Source organism: Drosophila kikkawai, chromosome 2L (genome assembly GCF_030179895.1).
Source record: "Drosophila kikkawai strain 14028-0561.14 chromosome 2L, DkikHiC1v2, whole genome shotgun sequence".
Taxonomy (NCBI): Eukaryota; Metazoa; Arthropoda; class Insecta; order Diptera; family Drosophilidae; genus Drosophila; species Drosophila kikkawai.
The window spans coordinates 13,792,776-13,810,176 of record NC_091728.1 but is presented as its reverse complement, the minus strand read 5'-3'; the positions used below and the strand labels follow the sequence as shown (position 1 = coordinate 13,810,176).

The 17,401-nt window shown below is 37.0% G+C and overlaps 1 protein-coding gene across 5 annotated transcripts in view; it reads left to right on the top strand.

The window, feature by feature from the left end:
• The window catches only part of TrissinR (Trissin receptor), a 32,808-nt gene that overhangs the window by 7,756 nt on the left and 7,651 nt on the right, over window positions 1–17,401 (top strand). For all 5 annotated transcript variants that reach the window (XM_017166088.3, XM_070283249.1, XM_070283247.1 and 2 more), the window contains exons 3-4: window positions 11,000–11,752; window positions 15,002–15,146. In XM_017166088.3, coding sequence (XP_017021577.2) covers window positions 11,020–11,752; window positions 15,002–15,146 — 878 coding nt within the window. In that variant the 5' untranslated portion in view covers window positions 11,000–11,019. The remainder of the gene's footprint in view (window positions 1–10,999; window positions 11,753–15,001; window positions 15,147–17,401) is intronic.

Below are 17,401 nucleotides of genomic sequence, written 5' to 3'. Positions count from 1 at the left end.
TGTAATGCGGTTAGGCTCCACTGAGATTGGCAACTTGAACAGTGGAAATAATTACAAAAGAAAATAGTTTAAATAAGTTTGTATTTATTTTCGAGTAATTACAAGGGAAAATATTTCGAATTTTCATAAGAATGTTTGGTTTTATTTTTGTTGTTATTAAAATAAATTATTTAATAAATATTTTTGATAGAAAATTACTTAAAATTACCTCTGGGAAAACTTTAGTTGTAAAAGAAACTCATTGAAATTATATTTTAATATTGTTGTATTTGTTAATAAATATTCCAATTATTATTAATATATATACTATAATTTTCATTAAAAAAAAGACATTTTAGTTATAATATTTCTAAATTTATATAAAAAGCAGAGCTAACATTTTGCCCCTGTTTTTTATCCTATAAAAGATTAATCCCAACAGGTCCGCTTTGAGATATTTCAGCTTCTAAAAATCTACTTCTTTTCCTTCTATTTTTTACTTTTTTTATCAACTTTACTCCCAAAAAGTCGTTCCACTTGACACCAGCAAAAAAGACAACAGATAAATAAACACCAAAAGCATTGGACCTTGGCAATTCCCAGTTGAACAATTTTCACACCGCAACAATCAAAAGAGCAGAAGCTCAGAAAGAAATTACTTGTGGACTCCGTGGCTTGGCTCAGTGGGGGACCCAGATCAAGATGATTTTTCCTAGTTGGTTTTCAGGTGGCAATTTAATTAAAATCATCGGTATCTGCAGAATTTAGTTAGGGAGCAACTTCTTTAAAGTGACAGAGTCCAAGGTCCCTGGTTGATTTTCCTCTTCCGCCTCCACCCCCTCCTAAGTGGCCATCTAATGCCTGGCTATCAATTTTGAGGCTCTTATGTAAGCTCATAAATTGCCGGCTGATGATGGGAGAAGCAAAAACCCAAAATACAGCGAGTAAACTCCGCGAGTAAATCACATTTTTTGGTTTGTGTGTTTGCATTTCGATGGCATAAATTAAATTTAACGTTCCAGCCAGCCAAAAATGCCAGAGGACAAAATCAATTTTCGCCTTTGCCTCGCCTTCGACTTGAACCTGCACTTTCAGCGAAATGCCATGAAAATGGCGCTTAACTGATAAACTTACGAGCAAACCCCTCGACCCAAGGGTGTACGTGCATGTAGCTGCTATCCGTGGGAGAGGTCCTGGTTAAAAGGCTCCTCAGCCACAAGGACAAATGATTATGAACGCCAGATAGCAGCGGCGGCAGAGGCATCTCAGAAAGATAAGGATGAGCTGCCTGGGGCGCTATCCACACCTCAGCCAGCCTTCAACCAGGTGCGTTCGCTGAGTGGGGCATATTTTGGCATCAACCCGCCGCCTGTCAGGTGGCAATATATATATTTTACAGATAAGCATCGACTTGTTAATACGCTGTTGAATGGGGTTTATAATAAAAACAATGAAGAAAGTAGTTTAAAAATAAAATAGAACAATGTATACAGAAAAGATGAGCTAGATTATGAATAAGAATATGGAAGGGGTAGAGGATTACCTTGATTTTGAACTTGAAATTGAAATTTTAAGCCGTTAAAACTTTGCTGAAGGGTTGTAAAAAGTGTAATACTTTTATAAACATTTTATTTAAATTATTTAAAATATAAGTTTATTTTATATTTAAAGTTTAGTGCTCTAATTTATATTATTTAATATTGCTTATTATTTTAACAAGCTTTTTATGTATATATAAACTGCTCTTTATCAGCTTACAAAATAAAAGAGGCTATTTTCTTTCCTAACTTTTTCAAATGTCATCAGAAACTAGCCTTATATACCCAGATTTCAGCAACATTCTACAAGATAGGAAGTATAATACCATTCTTGAATTTCAAATAAGCAAGCCACAAGTTGTGCAATTTTCCGGGAAAAGTTTTGCGTCTGCAGTCGGGGGTAATCCCCTATTAATTGAATCAAATGCCGAAAACTTAGCTTATCATCTCTAAACCCTGGCAGCAGCACAAAATGTCGTGTGAAAAACTTGTCAAATGCCGCAGACGTGATGTTGTTCGAGTGAGTGGGTGTGGGAGCGTGTGTGTGGGATTTCAGCAAGGGTTAAGGCAAGTTTCAGGGGCCAAATGTCACCTGATTTGGCATTTCAAAATCACAACGCATATTCCAGCAACGAGGCCCGACCAACTTTGCCCAACTCTAACAAACTTTACCATATTTATCTCGTTGTCTCGGCAATTGCGTGTGCAGCGTTCATTGTTCTTGGCCATTGATTGGCCAGGCGCCTGTTGTATTGGTAATTTGATTAGTGCCACATACACTGGAAGAATATATTGGTTGAGAGAATGGAAAAGAAGGGGAATTAAGCTTTTATTTATAAGATATTTATGTTTTATTATTATTTATTTATTTACTTATAAATATATTTTGCAAGGGTTTCTCTGTTTCCCGTTTTTTTGCCCTACATTTTCATTACTTTAATGAAAAATTTCTCTTAGTTTAATTTAATTTTCTGTATTTTTTATTCCTGTGCAAGCCAACGACTTTATTACACATTCCAATTCCCACAACTTTCATTGCATCGCATTGCCTCGTTGTTTGTATATATGTTTTGTCTTCGATTAGTTGGCCGGCAAAAGTTTCGGCTCAGCCAGCCAGACAGCATTCAAAATAATGAATGGCCAAGAGCTGTTTCTGTAGGACTCTTGTTTTTTTCAAGTGCTTGATTAATTTTCCAGCAAAAAGTTTTCCCCCCGCCCCACGTCTGGCCATCATAATTATAATGTAATATTTATGCGGCTGCCCGCCAACCGACACTTGAGTATGATGAATGGCCCCCAACATATTTTCAAGGTCCGCCCCCGGCCATTGTTTCAATTCGTATCTTTAGTTTGTGGTCCTGCCTAATTAATGAGGCCCAGGCTGTACGTACAGAGAGGAGAGCACTGTCTTGGGGAAAATCACAGGGCACTCGAGCGTGTCTATCCTATTTTCTGTGGCAACCAGTGCCTACAAGTGTCATAGCCTCGGGGAATTCAGGCGGATGAGCCTTCCTCCCAGGCTGTTGCCTCTGCCTGTCACATTAAGACTCGTTTAGAACCAAGTCAGGCGAATTTTGCGGAAATATTTCCCATAAAAAGGTGAGTGCCTATTACTCTTCAATATTAGATTGCGCAAGGTATTTCTTTCTTTTTTATGTTATTGAGTTTGCCTGGCAGACTCTTTTCCTGTTGCTTTTTACTGAGTAAATGTTGCTTAGCCAATAAATAATGCCATTAAAGTAATGGCATAACGCTTAGCATTACTTTCAAAGAAGTTTTCAAATTAACTCTATGGTTCATGAAGCTTGAATTGTGGCTTAAATATGTTTTGCTTAAAGAAAATTGTGTAATATGAACATTTAAGATACTTAGAATACAAATTTGTTGGGGAAAAGTATACTCAAATTATAAAAAGGAGAGTTTTTGTTTAAGATAAAATATAAAACTTATATAAAGGCAGATCTTTTCCCTAAAGAAAACGCTTTAAATTCTCTGAAAAGCCTAGTATCAGCTATTCTTAAAGAAAACTGAAAACTTAAAAGTGTTTTATTTCGTAGGCAGACCCTTTTGGCCACTATCCACTCAAATAAGGATTTATTGCCCCCTTAAAGGCTCAGTTCTGGTTTCCATTTCCGGTTAGCAGCGAGTCTATGGTGTATGGAAACGCATGTGCATGGAAATGCATTTCCAAATGAATTTGTAATTTATTTCTTTTGTGGTTCATTTGATAAGGAGGAGCAATGGAGGAGAAGCGTTAGAGAGGTGGTGGCCTGGGGTTGAGCCCTGTGACAGACCCGGGCACTCAACAGGCCAAGAAGGTGCAGCTTTGTTACCTCAAAATGGCCCAAAATGTACAATCTCCGCCTTACATAATCCCAGATAGCAGGCTGCATGGCCTTTTGCTTGGAAAATTGCAGTCTGTGGCCAATTTCTATTTTGCGGTTTTTTGTTGCCAACTTGCCATTTGCATTTTAATTTAATTGAAGCCTGGGACGGCTCCAAGTGTGTACCAATAGTCATTTGAGGCTGATTTTGGTTAGGAGATTAGGCCCAGTTTTTCGAGCACTTTTTGTATTGAAAGTTTTGTTCATAAAAATGCCACGTTATGGAAATATATTTTATGAATTTTAAAGTGACCTTTTGAGGGGCTAAGTCCCTCGTCCATATCGCTTTTATTTCTGTCCTTGGTTTTCCAATTTTCTCGCGCTTGTCACAATCTCTCCCATACCCACACATATGTATGTACTGGAAAGAAAAATTAGGGAAATAAAGGGTTTTTTATGTATCTTTTGGTTTTTTTTTTTAACAAATTTTGAAAATATTTTAAGCTCACCCTAATTTTCTTAAATTTCCTAATATTTTTTATTTTGTATAAATCCCCTCAAACCGAAAGTGACTCCAGTCAGGCGCGAAATTTCCAGTGGGCACTTTTCCGTGGGCAAAGTTGAAGCGAGTCCTGCGAATGCCGCGAACAGGCGCCGAAAACTTTGCATAATCTTCGACCAATCCCGCTGGCAGAGTTCTGACTCTATCCGTGCCATAAATTATTCGATGTCGATGCCGATGTCGGAAGCTCGAGGAACAAGTTAAATGCAAATTTAATGAAAATTGTCGCGCAAAGACGTTTTGCCTAAGCCATTTTGGCCGGCCACCCGAGCCACATAAATTGCCGCCCTGGCCCCCATAAATATGCAACCCGAGCTGCCTGGCTGCCTGGCTGCATTCGCATTGCTTATTTTTGGCAAACAATGCCGCGGCGAGTGAAGGAAGAAAGGGGGTGCAAAAGGTGGCCAAGGTCATGGGGCATGTATTCCGGCAGCCGGAGCGTGAAACCAAGTCGTGGGAACGCATTTTTTCAGCGCCACCTTGAGGAAGGTGTCGCCTTGCTTAGTGTATGGCTCTGCCCCAGAAACGGTGGCATGAATGTCCTTGCTTTTGTTTGTAACGAAAACCGGTATCAAAGGTGGAAAATGTAATTTAATCTGGCTTTAAAATTGGGGAAATTTATTTAGGTGACAGTTTAAAAAATTTGAACAAAAATCTCTTACGAAATAAACATTAATATTGTGAGACTTTAGTTGGATGAGATTTTTTATAACCTTGAACTATAATATCTATAATATCTATAAAGATGACTTTGTATTTCTTTAGAAGTTGTCTTTAGTAATTTAATTTTACTTAATTCAAATAATAATTGCAACTATAATAATTAATCCAACACTTAAAAGCCTTTCTTCTTAGTTTAGATTTTATTTAGTTGCCAAAAAAACATTTCAAAAGACAAGGTTTATAAGCGGTTTAAATTGGTAGTCCTATGCCAAATCCCTTTCTTTTACCGCACTATTATCTTAAAGATAATATATATATATAAAATAATACCCACATATTTTGACTTACAGATAGATTTTAAATGGTCCCTGCCAATCAGGTTGAAAGCAGCTTTGCCTGCCAAAAGCTGCATTCAATTTGGTAGCTTGGCTTGCCAAAAAAAAAATTGAAAAGTTCTGGAGGAAATAAATCATGGTTATCATGAGTGGCTCCTTCTCCACCCGTGCCAGTTCCCACTTCCAGCGCTTTTTTGGCCGCTGTTACTCACATGTCCTGCGATGTGGACAAGAGTGGGAAGGCATTTTTCACTTGGCTCTTGCCGGCACACTCAATTACCACTTAATGTCCTTACTTCAGCACAATTTACGCAAACATTGGGCCCCTTTGCCGGCAGATAGGATAGGAGATCCAGAGCTTGGTAGTACAAACTGCGAACCGAAATGCAACATGCATTTCACATTTTGCACAATTTTTGCCGCTGTTGCTTAACCAACAAAAAAGAGCAAAATATTATTCTTGTGCAATTTGTTCGCGTTCTGTGTGTGGGCCAAGTTGTAATGACTTTTTATTCTGGTTAGTTGGTAAAAAGGCCGCAAAAAGAAAATTACACAAGTTTTTTTTTTGGCAGTTGTATGTTAGCTTCTGTTTTTGTTTTCCAGCTGCAGCTGGCTGACTTTTCGCGTGATTTCTTCCCATTAAATTAAGCCCTGGGGCACTGAGCAGTAAGGCTTTAGTTTATTAAACTGAGCAAAAAGCCAAAACATTTGCATGAATAAATAGCATAGCAATAGAAATATGAGAAGTCTGGTCAGCCATAGCTTGGAAAATATTACTTTTTTGGGTGATATTTAACCATTGAAATGTTTTATATAGGTTTACTTAGGGTTTTTGGTTCAGTTATTCTGATAGATTTTAATAAAGACTGCCTTTTTCAGTATATTCATTAAATAAAACAATATTAAAGACAATTTAAATTGAAATCAAAGCCTTTCAAACTATTGTCACCAACTTATTTCCATTCAAGAAACCCTCGAGGGGAATCCAACACCAACCGAGGGGATGTCTTCATTGCACTTGCAGCCTGTTTTTAATTAAATCAGTATCTGGCAAATCAATTTAGACGCTTAAGCCCGGGCCCCAACGTCACTTTTCATTTGTCGCCGGCTCAGAGCTCCTTAGCTCCTTAGTGGCAGAGGCATCCACTGCCAGTCAACTTTGAGCCACTTGGCTCATTAAAGCGCCAAACAATTTCCGTTCCGGAAGTCGTCAACAGCGCGACAATCTGCTGCCTCTTCTCCGAGAATTTTCTCACTTCTTGGTGGGTACTTTAAAGGAAAGTGGGGTAGATTGGGGGGAGTTAAACGAATAGCCGAGCAGGTAAAGTGATTATATGTAAAGTGCCAGGGACTCTAACGTTGGGAATTTACGATGCAATTCCGTTGGCAGTTATTTAGCCCTCTCGCTGTCTTGGCTATTGTTCTCGAAGGAATTGCATTTGGAATTCGAGTAGCTATTTGGTAAAATAAATTTTAAAAGTTTTCATTTATTGGCTTAAATTCTATAGTTGAAGAGGATAAATAGAGTGAAATGTATGAATATTTGTGTATTTAGAAATAATTTAAATGCCGTAATTTAATGTTTTAAATTTGATCAAACTTGAGTTATAATTTTTACAAATTACAATTCCACTTAGATTTAAATCAAGGGTTAAACCCCACTTTAAAGGATAAAAAACATTAGCCAATTAGGTTTTTAAGTTTCAAAATGCTTTTTCGCTTGAGGAAGCCTAATAAAAATATTCATAAAAATAATAGTTAATATTTGCATGGTGGTTAGGGCAAACCATTAGACAAATATGCAATTCGCCATTCAAACTAATTGCAATGCACACACGGGGGAGATATAGAAATGCGCATATATGTATATATATCTATATAGTATGCAGACATCATGTAAATGCTAACCACACACAAGCGGGGAAGAATGCGAATGGCAAATGTCAACACTGCCAACAATCACGATGAAAAGCCAAACAAGAATATGAAAAGTGAACACTTGAAATTACGCGCAATAAAAAAGTAGTCAAGCGAATAAAAGAGAATATTAAATGTGCTATAAAAAACTAGAAAAAAATATCCATAAAGTTAAATATTCAGCTCTGATTTAAAAAAGTTACAATTAGATTTAAGTAGACACTTTGACACTCAATCGTTTTATGTCAGTTTCATTTATTAGCTATGAAAAATAAGGGGAACCCCTTTCACTTCCGTGATTGAAAGGCAATTTGAGGCGCAGTCTTGCTGAAAGAATCTATATGTATATCTGGCAAAAATATTTTTAAATTATTTTTCTGTGGCCATATGCAATTGACATGCAAAGAGACGAGTGTGTGTGAGTGTGTGTGTGCAGAGTGGGGTGTGGTGGGGCATAGATTTTGTTATTCGACGCGAAAATGTGGGTGGTTTCTGAATGCGTATCGTTAAATCCACTGGCATTTTGACCTTTGAATATTTTTCAAACACTTTTAAGGTTATAGTACTCAACTGAAATATTTCCTGACAAATTTTTTAGTTTTTAAGGTACGTTTAGTGCTTTGTCTTCAAGGAAATTTAATATTAAAGTGCCAGGAAATGGTTAAAAACTTTCATATTTCATATTCAATTTTCACGAAATTGTGAACAAACTTCTTTTAGGAAATTGAGCCAGCTTCTAAAAACTTTTTTAAAGTTTACTTATTAACCCTAGACGGTCATGCTTCGTCGATTCGACGACGCAAAATCACAAAAGTTCGAAAAATGAAAAAAAGGTCGTTTTTTATTCTTAGTTTTTAAGTATATTCTTAATATAAGAATTAATTATTATTTCTAATTTTGAACAGTTAAAATGATGAATTAAACGATGTTAAATTTTTTTTTACAATATTTGTTTGTTTTTTAACAATTATACTTATTTTAAAATTGGCGTCGTCGATTCGACGAAGCATAACCTTAACGTAGGAAAAATAAGCATGACCGTCTAGGGTTAAAAAAAAGCTTTTATTACTTTTAGAATATATTTTCCTAGCTAGATTTGGTCTTCTATAAATTTCATACAACTTGCAACAATATTTAAATGGCTTCTGCCTGCTCCCGACTGAAACCTTGAAGCAATTTCAAGAGGACTAAATTGATAACCAGGGTGGGTTCGAGCCTTGCTCTGCTTTCAATCGCTGGTACTGACACGGTCTCAAGGAGCATGTAATATCACTTAAACGCAAACTAATCCCGGTGTTGGGAGCCACCTCCGCATCAGCATTCTGCATCTGCATCTGAATCTGAATCCGCACATTTGCACATCCTGGTCCTGGGCCTGCAGAAAACGGTGGCAAACAAGATGGGACGACAAGCAATCGTTGGTGTCTCCTGGGGGCGGCAACAACAAATAGGTGTGTGTGTGTGTGTTAAGGTATGAGTTCAGGCGTAAATTCAGGTGTGTAAGTTCATGTGTTACCTGGCCTGGCTCAGACATCTGCATTTGACATCGGTGACAGTGGGTTGTTGTGGGCTTTGCACGATGACAAGGTTTGATTAAAGTAACTGCTGAGTTTAGGAGAAATGTCTATAAGGTTTAATATCTACCCAAGAGATAGTTTTCAAGAAAGGTTTAATGGTTAAAACACAGATAGATTTGTAATACAAGAATTTATAATTTATTTTTTTTAAGAGTTGCAATTTAATATCTCCTTTCTTCCTTCCCTTAATTGCTTGCAGTCCTGGGCTCAGTAAATCCTCTGTTTGTCAGGCTCATTAATAATAATTTACGGCTGCTAAGAGCTTCTGTAATAACGGCTCCTGCAGTTTGACCCACATTACAGAAACTTTTTCCTTGGCCATCCTGCCTTTGGCTTTGTGTTTTTGAAGGGTCGCACTTCGAGGTATTGTTCTGATTTCTGTTGAAATGTCGGCATTTCTCAAAGAGCAGTGTTTGTGTTGCTCAGATTATTGCCTTTAATAGAGCATTTCTCAATGAGAAACTTTGACTGACGATTATGAGCTTTTATTTGATTGCTCAAAGTGGGGGTCTTCTGAGTGTTGGTTCAGGGATTTCGGTTTGATAAATAAAAATGAAAATTTAGGTTTTATATTAGTGATTAGCTACTTTTTTTCTTTACTTTTTCATAGTTTTTTTAAAGACAATTATAGTATTATATTAAGTATTATGGCCCCAAGTGTATTCTTGGCAGATATTATCTTCCTGTAATCGTCAAAGTTATAAACTTCACAAGGCATTAAACTGAATTTATCTGTTTTCTCAACATTCCCAGTTGACAATTAAACTGTCAGACAAAGTTTTCCCATTGATGGCCGCCGGACATTTAAATGCCAACAACAGTTGTCATTCTCCGAAGAAGTCTTCCCCCCACTCATTACAGTGGGCACTGTTTATATTTGTATATAGTGTGCATGATACACATGTCTCATTGCGGCAAGTTTATAATATCTCTGGCCGATGCGATTCAGCCGTGTTAATTACTTGACAGACATTTTGTTGGCGTATGTTTTTGGCGCAGTGTGTGTGTGTTTGCATGCGAGTCTCTCTATTAATTAGAGCACGTACACAAGCACCGAGAGCAATAATCAAAGCGACTGCGACGGCGAATGCACTAGCGTAATTAGCAACAAAGCGTAGTGCATATTAAAACAAGAAAAGAAGGATATAGTAGAGGGTCTAGACACATATTCACTGCTTAAAAATAAATACAAAAAACATTTTATTATTTTAGAAATTTAAAATCAACAAATAAAAAGTCACCACAATTGTACCTAATGAAAATGAATTTTATTAAGTACTCCTTCTTCTCCCTTTTACCTCATTTTGTGTCTACCTAATATACCCTATTGCTGGGTACCATGCCTAGCTAGACAGGCTAGGAAGGCTGAGGAAACAGGGGAACCCCGCGCGTGGCAAATTGCAAATCATAATTTCTTTTTTTTGGGGCACACGATGCCAGCGTTCATGTTCGCATTGGCAGACAAATGTTTTAATTATGCTCATTATTAAAGGCATCTTAATTAAAAAGTCCACTTGAGGCTCGAGCAAACACAGGCAGGAGCCTGTGGAGTCGTGGACTTGGTCGGGAGCAGAATGTCACCAGGTCCAGGACAAGTTTAATTGCCAAGCCTTAAAGTGAGCACGTGGAACGTGACTTTGCAGTTAATGAATTGAAGCTGGGTCTCTGAGTAAAAGAGAGACATTATTGATAGGAAAAATCGTTAATTGCAGTATTATGTAGAGTGGAAAATAAAGAAAAGATAATATAATAGTAAGATGCATAACGGCCTTACACTTTTATCTGAGATTAAGAGAGAGAGAAAGAAAGAGAGCGAGAGAATAAGACTAAAATAGCTCTTAACTCTGCTGAAAAAATGCAAAATCCGTATGGTGATATACATCTTTTAAGTATAGTCTTTTTTCTTAGCGTTGTTGGTTTAAGATAGAGAGCAATTGATTAGTATAGTAAATGTGAAGACACTTTATGGCTTGTAAATATTAAAAAAAAACCCTTTAAGTGTATATCAAGTCGAATTTATTATGAATTGTCTTTTTCCTTAGCATCCTTATAACTCTTCCACCAAACTAATTCCCTTGGACTCTCTGCCTTGTACTTCTTGCAGCTGCACCCATTTTTAGTGGGATGAGGAGCCGAGGGCACACACCATCACCAACAACAACGACGCCGACGATGATGATGATGATGACAACATCGCTATCCTGGCCACAGGAAGCGGAAGCGGTGGAGCAGAGGCAGCAGCGGCACCGGCCAGAACAACATAAAAAACGAAAGCAGAATGACAGGCCAAACATATCAGCGGCTTACGACGATAACAACGATAACCACGTTAATGACGATGCCAACCACGGGGAAGCGCATAATCAAAACAACGCCAGCCGGAGCAGTCCTTCGAATTTTAGCACTTCCGCATTACGACAGCGGGTGGCCCCGCAGCCACGCCCACTTCCAGTACCACCTTCCGGAAAATGGGGAGCCACTATAGGACCTAACTCCTCCCCCTGGCTAGTTGTGGTTCTGTTGCTCCTGACTGCCGCACTGACGGCTTCTGCCACCGACTCAACCACCAGCAGCAGCAGCAGCAGCAGCAGCCCCACATCGAGTCCGTCCATCAATGGCAGTGGCACCGATTATGCATTACTCTACGGCGACTCCACCACCACCACCACGGCCCAGGTTCCAGCCCAGACCACAGGACTCTCGGGTATTGGCACCGATGCCAAAGCCAATGCCGGAATGGAGGTAGAAGTCGAGGATGAGGAGGATGCCGATGCTAGCGAATATATCTTTGATCGCCTTGAAGTGCGCATCGTGTTTATAACGCTCTATACCATAGTCTTTTGCTGCTGCTTCTTTGGTGAGTACAACTATTGATTTTCATTGTGAATTTTTAATTATATAAAAAACAGAAGAACTTTTTAAAAACATAGGGGAATTATTTGACATTTACTTATTTAATGTTATATTCGGTATTAATATATAGTCTTAAAACTTGGAGATATTATTGATCTTTTAAGCTATTAAAGAGCACGAAGACTAAACTCTGAAAAAGGTATAGACAATATTATTATTCCATTTAATATAAATTAACATCGAAAACTCAATTAAAATTTGTTGTAATAACCCAAAGTTAAGCCCACAAATAGTGTATTTAACCCAAGCTCTTTTTAAGCAACTTTCATTCTTCACTCACCAAGCTCTTTTGCCAGAGCCTTTTTCCGAGTCCTTTTACGCACTTTTCATATTCATTAATCAGAGCTGGGCCTTGGAATCGTGTTTGATTGTGCGGCTTGTAGTGAGAGTTTCGAAAGAGGAAGGAGTGGGCCACAAAGGCCAGGAGAAAAACACGCATGAGAGCTGGGTAAAGTGACTGCCACAGGCCGTTTGCGGTGTCCCATGGACACAGCATCCTGGCTCGACCCGGGCGCGTGCTAATGTCCGTCGAGTCTCCTTTATCAGGACCTCCACAGAATTTACTGCTGACTTGCCAATTACTCAATGCCCTGCTGTTTGGTTTATACTGTCTTTTTTTCTGTTGTTGTCCTGTCTGTGTGGAGCCATATTAAAGACCTAGAAAGGTTTTGCGGCTTCTTTGAGGGATTTTGTGGTGATTTTTGATAGCTTATAGTTGATTTAGTGTACAGTTTACGGTTTAAATATAATAAAATTAATATTTAAAATTAAATAATCTGTTATCAGTTAGTTTCTCATTAAAAATTGTTAACAAATCTCCCAGCAATTGCCCCGCAATGACCTTCACATCTCAGCATTGCTCATACGCCCTGTGTGTCTCGTACAAGCATTTAATTGATACCAATCATTTGGTAATTAACCACTTGTTTTAGCAAAGCTTAAGTGCAGACACATAAATATGGAATGTCCCCTCATCTTGTCAGAATCAATTATGTCCTTCGATCGAACACTTGGATGTTGCTGGAAAGGGAATGCCTTTTGTTTGGTAGTCGTCAGTTGTAGGCTTTATTAGCCGCACTCTACAGAGGACAGAGGAACATGTGTATTCGCCATACCAAATGGCGACAAATGGGCGCCCATTAGACACAGACACAGAGAGGGGGGCGTGGTCGCAGGGCGTTTTGCGCAGACAATTGCAAAATGTAAGCAAGTTATTTGCCAGGACAGTTAGGAAACTGTGGGCGGAATGGTAGATTTGTCCACATTCGCCAATAAAATTTGCATGTTGCAGTCACGTCCAGAACTTCTGTTTGCCATTAGGGAACAACAGACTGTATTGTTGTCCTTTTTGTAGACTGGCATTAACATTGGCATTAGCGCTTGTACCTAGGGTCCTTTTGCGATAATTGCGAGATAAATCTGCTGTTTCTTGCTTTAAAGTTATTTTTAAAGGGGGGAAAGTCTAGGAAAATGTATTTTTTATTTGAAAATTAGGTTACTTATAATATAAACTGAAATATAAAACTTTATACCAACACATGTACATCCGTATACTCTCTCAATATATATATATATAAATATATTTCTTTTTGTGTGTATTTTTTTAAAACAAGCGGACTTTTGGCCTTCCGCTCTCTATACTTTTGTATTTTGAAATCCTGCTGCAGTGCTCTCTCCCTCCTTAATATCCGATTTCAGAGCACGCCTTGAAGTTTCGCATGTTCTGGGTAGTTTTTGGCAGCTCTCGGCTCGGCTTTTGTTTCCCTTTCGCTGTTTTTTCTTACCATTTTCCCCCCGTTACTCTGCCTATCGGGTGTAATTAAAAAAGTTTTTCCCGACATTTGCTTGCCATGTGAGAGAGAATGTATATGCATTGCATTGTTAAAAACTTGAATTGCAATACAAATTACAGGACACTCGCTGCCTGCAAAATTATGGTGGTGCATATTGGAAATTGGATTTTATTATTTGCTGGGCAATTTACCAATGACAACGATTTACAATTCAATATGTAAAATTTGTTTTTTTTTTACATTTAAATTACAAATTCTGGTACTGTTATTTATTTAAATTCACAGCATAGCTGATTTATATTATAAAAAACTGCATAAGTTGTTAATATATATGCAGGATAATAACAAAAGCTATTTAAATAAATTACAAAATAAATGTTATTACATTTAATAATATTATTCATGGTGAGAAATAAGTTATCACTTGTGAAATTTAGTTAAAGCCTTTAAAATGTAAAATCCATTTAATGTAATTCCCTTTTTGTAAAGTTGTACATTATGTGAAATTATTCCATTTGTTGTGCTTAAATTTTCAAATTATTTAATTAATTTGGCTTAACTTTGTTAAATCCCAAAATTGTCAAGCCATGCACTTTCCTTTTATGCATGCAAATTATATTAGAGCTCTGAAGCCCAGCTATTTGAGCTTTAAAGTGCATCTTTGGCCGCAAAGGCCATTTATGGCTTTAGCCCACCAAAGGAGGCTTCCAATCAGGCCACAACCTTTGGTCAAGCGCGTTGGCAAATGTAATACATGTATTTGCTACCGATTGCAATTCATTGTGGTTTCTAAGTTCGGGGTAATCGAGGTTTGCTCTGAGCTTCTAGTTGCTGTGAAATTTAATTTGAAGCTGAATTAGTATAGCAATCGGTAAAGTCTTAAAGTATATCATTGACATATTAGATTAGGAATTAATTAAGAATCCAGAGGTTCTTCTTATAGAATAATAAAAAATATTATAAATAAATCATATCAAACCTAAGTAACTTTGTTATTTAAATAAAGGTTAATCATCTGCTATTCCAATCCATAAATACATACATTTTTAACTCCTTAAATATATAATTCTTTAAAAGCCAAATATTTTTAAAATTTTAAATATTTTATTGAAAGCTATAAACTCTACCTCAGTGTTCAGTTACAAGACAAATGAATACAATAAATGGTCGACAGAATGCCACAAAAGTTAGTAAAGTCTGTGAAAAGTTTAGGCCGCACAAGTACAAGCATGGAGAGCCTTCCCTTTCCCTCAGAATGTTTGCCAACTGCCAAGTCAGTGGTCCGAATATTTTGTTAACATTTTTAATATTTCCCAAAATAAAATGCCCATAATTTGGGCTACATCTCTTCCAGCATCTGTCATCTTTTGTAACTCTCTCCGCTCTGTTTTTATTTACAGGCAACCTACTTGTCATTTTGGTGGTCACCTTGTCCCGACGACTGCGCTCCATCACCAACTTTTTCCTGGCCAATCTAGCCTTCGCGGACTTTTGCGTTGGACTCTTCTGTGTGATGCAGAACCTGTCCATCTATCTCATAGATAGGTGAGTTGAGGAAGATGGAGACCTAGTTGTTGTTTTGCTTAATTAATGGTACATTATGCACGAGTGGAGGTGAACAATAAGATAAAAAGTAAATGGTAAAGAGTCTTTTGAGTTTTTTGTTAAGTTTCAATATAATCTTTAACAGTTAAAAATATCTTAAAATTAACTGCTAATGTGTAAGCTTTTGAAAGTGTTTTTTTTAATGAATTAAAATCCATAATTGACCCTTAAGAAATCAAATATAGATAAGACAAATTATTTAAAAATAAATTAAATATTAAAGGGCGGTCACACAACTTTTCTATTCTTTTTCTTAAATTCAAAATCTTGTATTCTTAGTTATTATCACCCCTTCACATAGGGTATTATCTTGTCCGACCCAAAGAAGATTAATTTTTCGGCTGTCATTTATTATTCAAAAGCTGACATTCTCGTGTCAGGCTCTCAGGGTGCAACCAAAAGAATGCAGCACAAAAGTTTCAACTTTCAACTCGGCAACATTAACGGTAGGACAGCCGCAGAAAGGAGGGGAATATGCTCTCTGCCCCACAGGCGACACTTTCACGTGTGCATTTTCCGCTTTTCCGCTCGCCCCGTCCTTACCTTCTCCCCCAGTTCACACCTGGCCGCCGTGTTTATTTGCATTGCCTTTTCTACCTTCCCTAGAAACACGTTGTGCGACGTGCACAAATAAAAAGCGCAATGAATGAACCTGAGGCAAACAGCAGCGGAAAAAGTTGAAGAGCAAAGCATGGAAATTCCGACAATGATATGTGCATGGGTTCTGTAAAAAGTTTTCCCCAAACAGGACGAGACCTCGGATAAGTAATCCTGAAAATGTGCAGCCTCATCGGCTCAAGGAAGAAGCTCTAGGGATAGAAATACTTATCGTAAATACCACTTTTTTGTGCATTATGAATTTAAAAGAAAATGGAATTTACATTAAGGGTTAGGAGGGTTTTTTTATGAAAGAGAATGCCCTATTAAGATCTGAATTTGCTGTAAAATAATGAAGAAAAGTATAAGCTTCCTTGTACAGAAAATATTAAGTAGCAAATTCTCACTCATTTGCTTGCCAAAAAATATATAAAATTATATATACGTATTGTATACAATTTAAATTAATTTTAAAGTCCATTTTAAAAAAGAAGAATAGTGAATTTGTAAAATATTCATTCTTCTGATTTTAATTACAAATTAAAACAATATTATTTTCTGAAGAAAAATATTTAAATTGTGTTTTGTATAATTTCTAGATCATCATATATCTAAAATTATATTTATTTTTGAAGAAATGCCTTATGTTTCACGGTCGTTTGCCTACAAGTAAATAAAGTTTACACACACAAAAATGAAGTCAAGCATAAACTAAATGTATTTTGGCAAATATTCATGCTTTAATAGTTTATTACTTATTACTCATCTAGAAATATTTTCATAATAAGCTGAGATATAAGTACACATATACAAGATTTAGAGCAAATGAAGAATTTATTACTAAAAGTTTGTGGAATTAAAAATAGATTTAAGCAATCAACATTCAAGCAATGCAATCAATTTGTTTATTTAAAAACGCAATCTTATTCCTATAATTTTTTTCTTGAATTGTGTTCATATTTGCCAATTTAATATTCTTATAAACGAAAGCCTATCATGGTCGAGAATCACCATATTAAAAGCCTAATATAGGACTGGCCAATATGTGCTTGGCATAATTTCATCAAAATTATGCGCACAAGTTCATGGCGGCCCCCCAAAAACATATGCAAAGTGAGAAAGATTTGGGGAAAATCTCCACAAATTATGCCCCAAATGAATTTTTGTCTGGCCTGGCAAGTTATTTATTTTTTAGAATAACCAAAACCATAGATTTAGACTAATCATATATATAAAGAGAGCTCTTCAAGTGGTTTATATAAAATTAAAATAATAATGTGACTTAAAGCACATAAACTTAAGTCTTTAAAGAGAGTAAATATTGAAGAAAAATGATTAAAGACCCCCACGAAAGCCACTTGTCTTGAAAACCCTTCTTAAAAGTTACAATTTCCTGCTGCTAAAGCCTTACCTGACTCTCTCACCTGGCAATAATTTTGAGGACCGTAAATTGGCTGAAATGGCAGCGGCAATCAAACCGCAAAACCATCACGATTTCCTCGTATTATCCTCATACTTTGTCCCCAAAAGGAAGCCGCGCACAAATAGAATTACGTGCTAATCCCAAAATACAATGATCCGCCGCCGTTGCCGCCTCC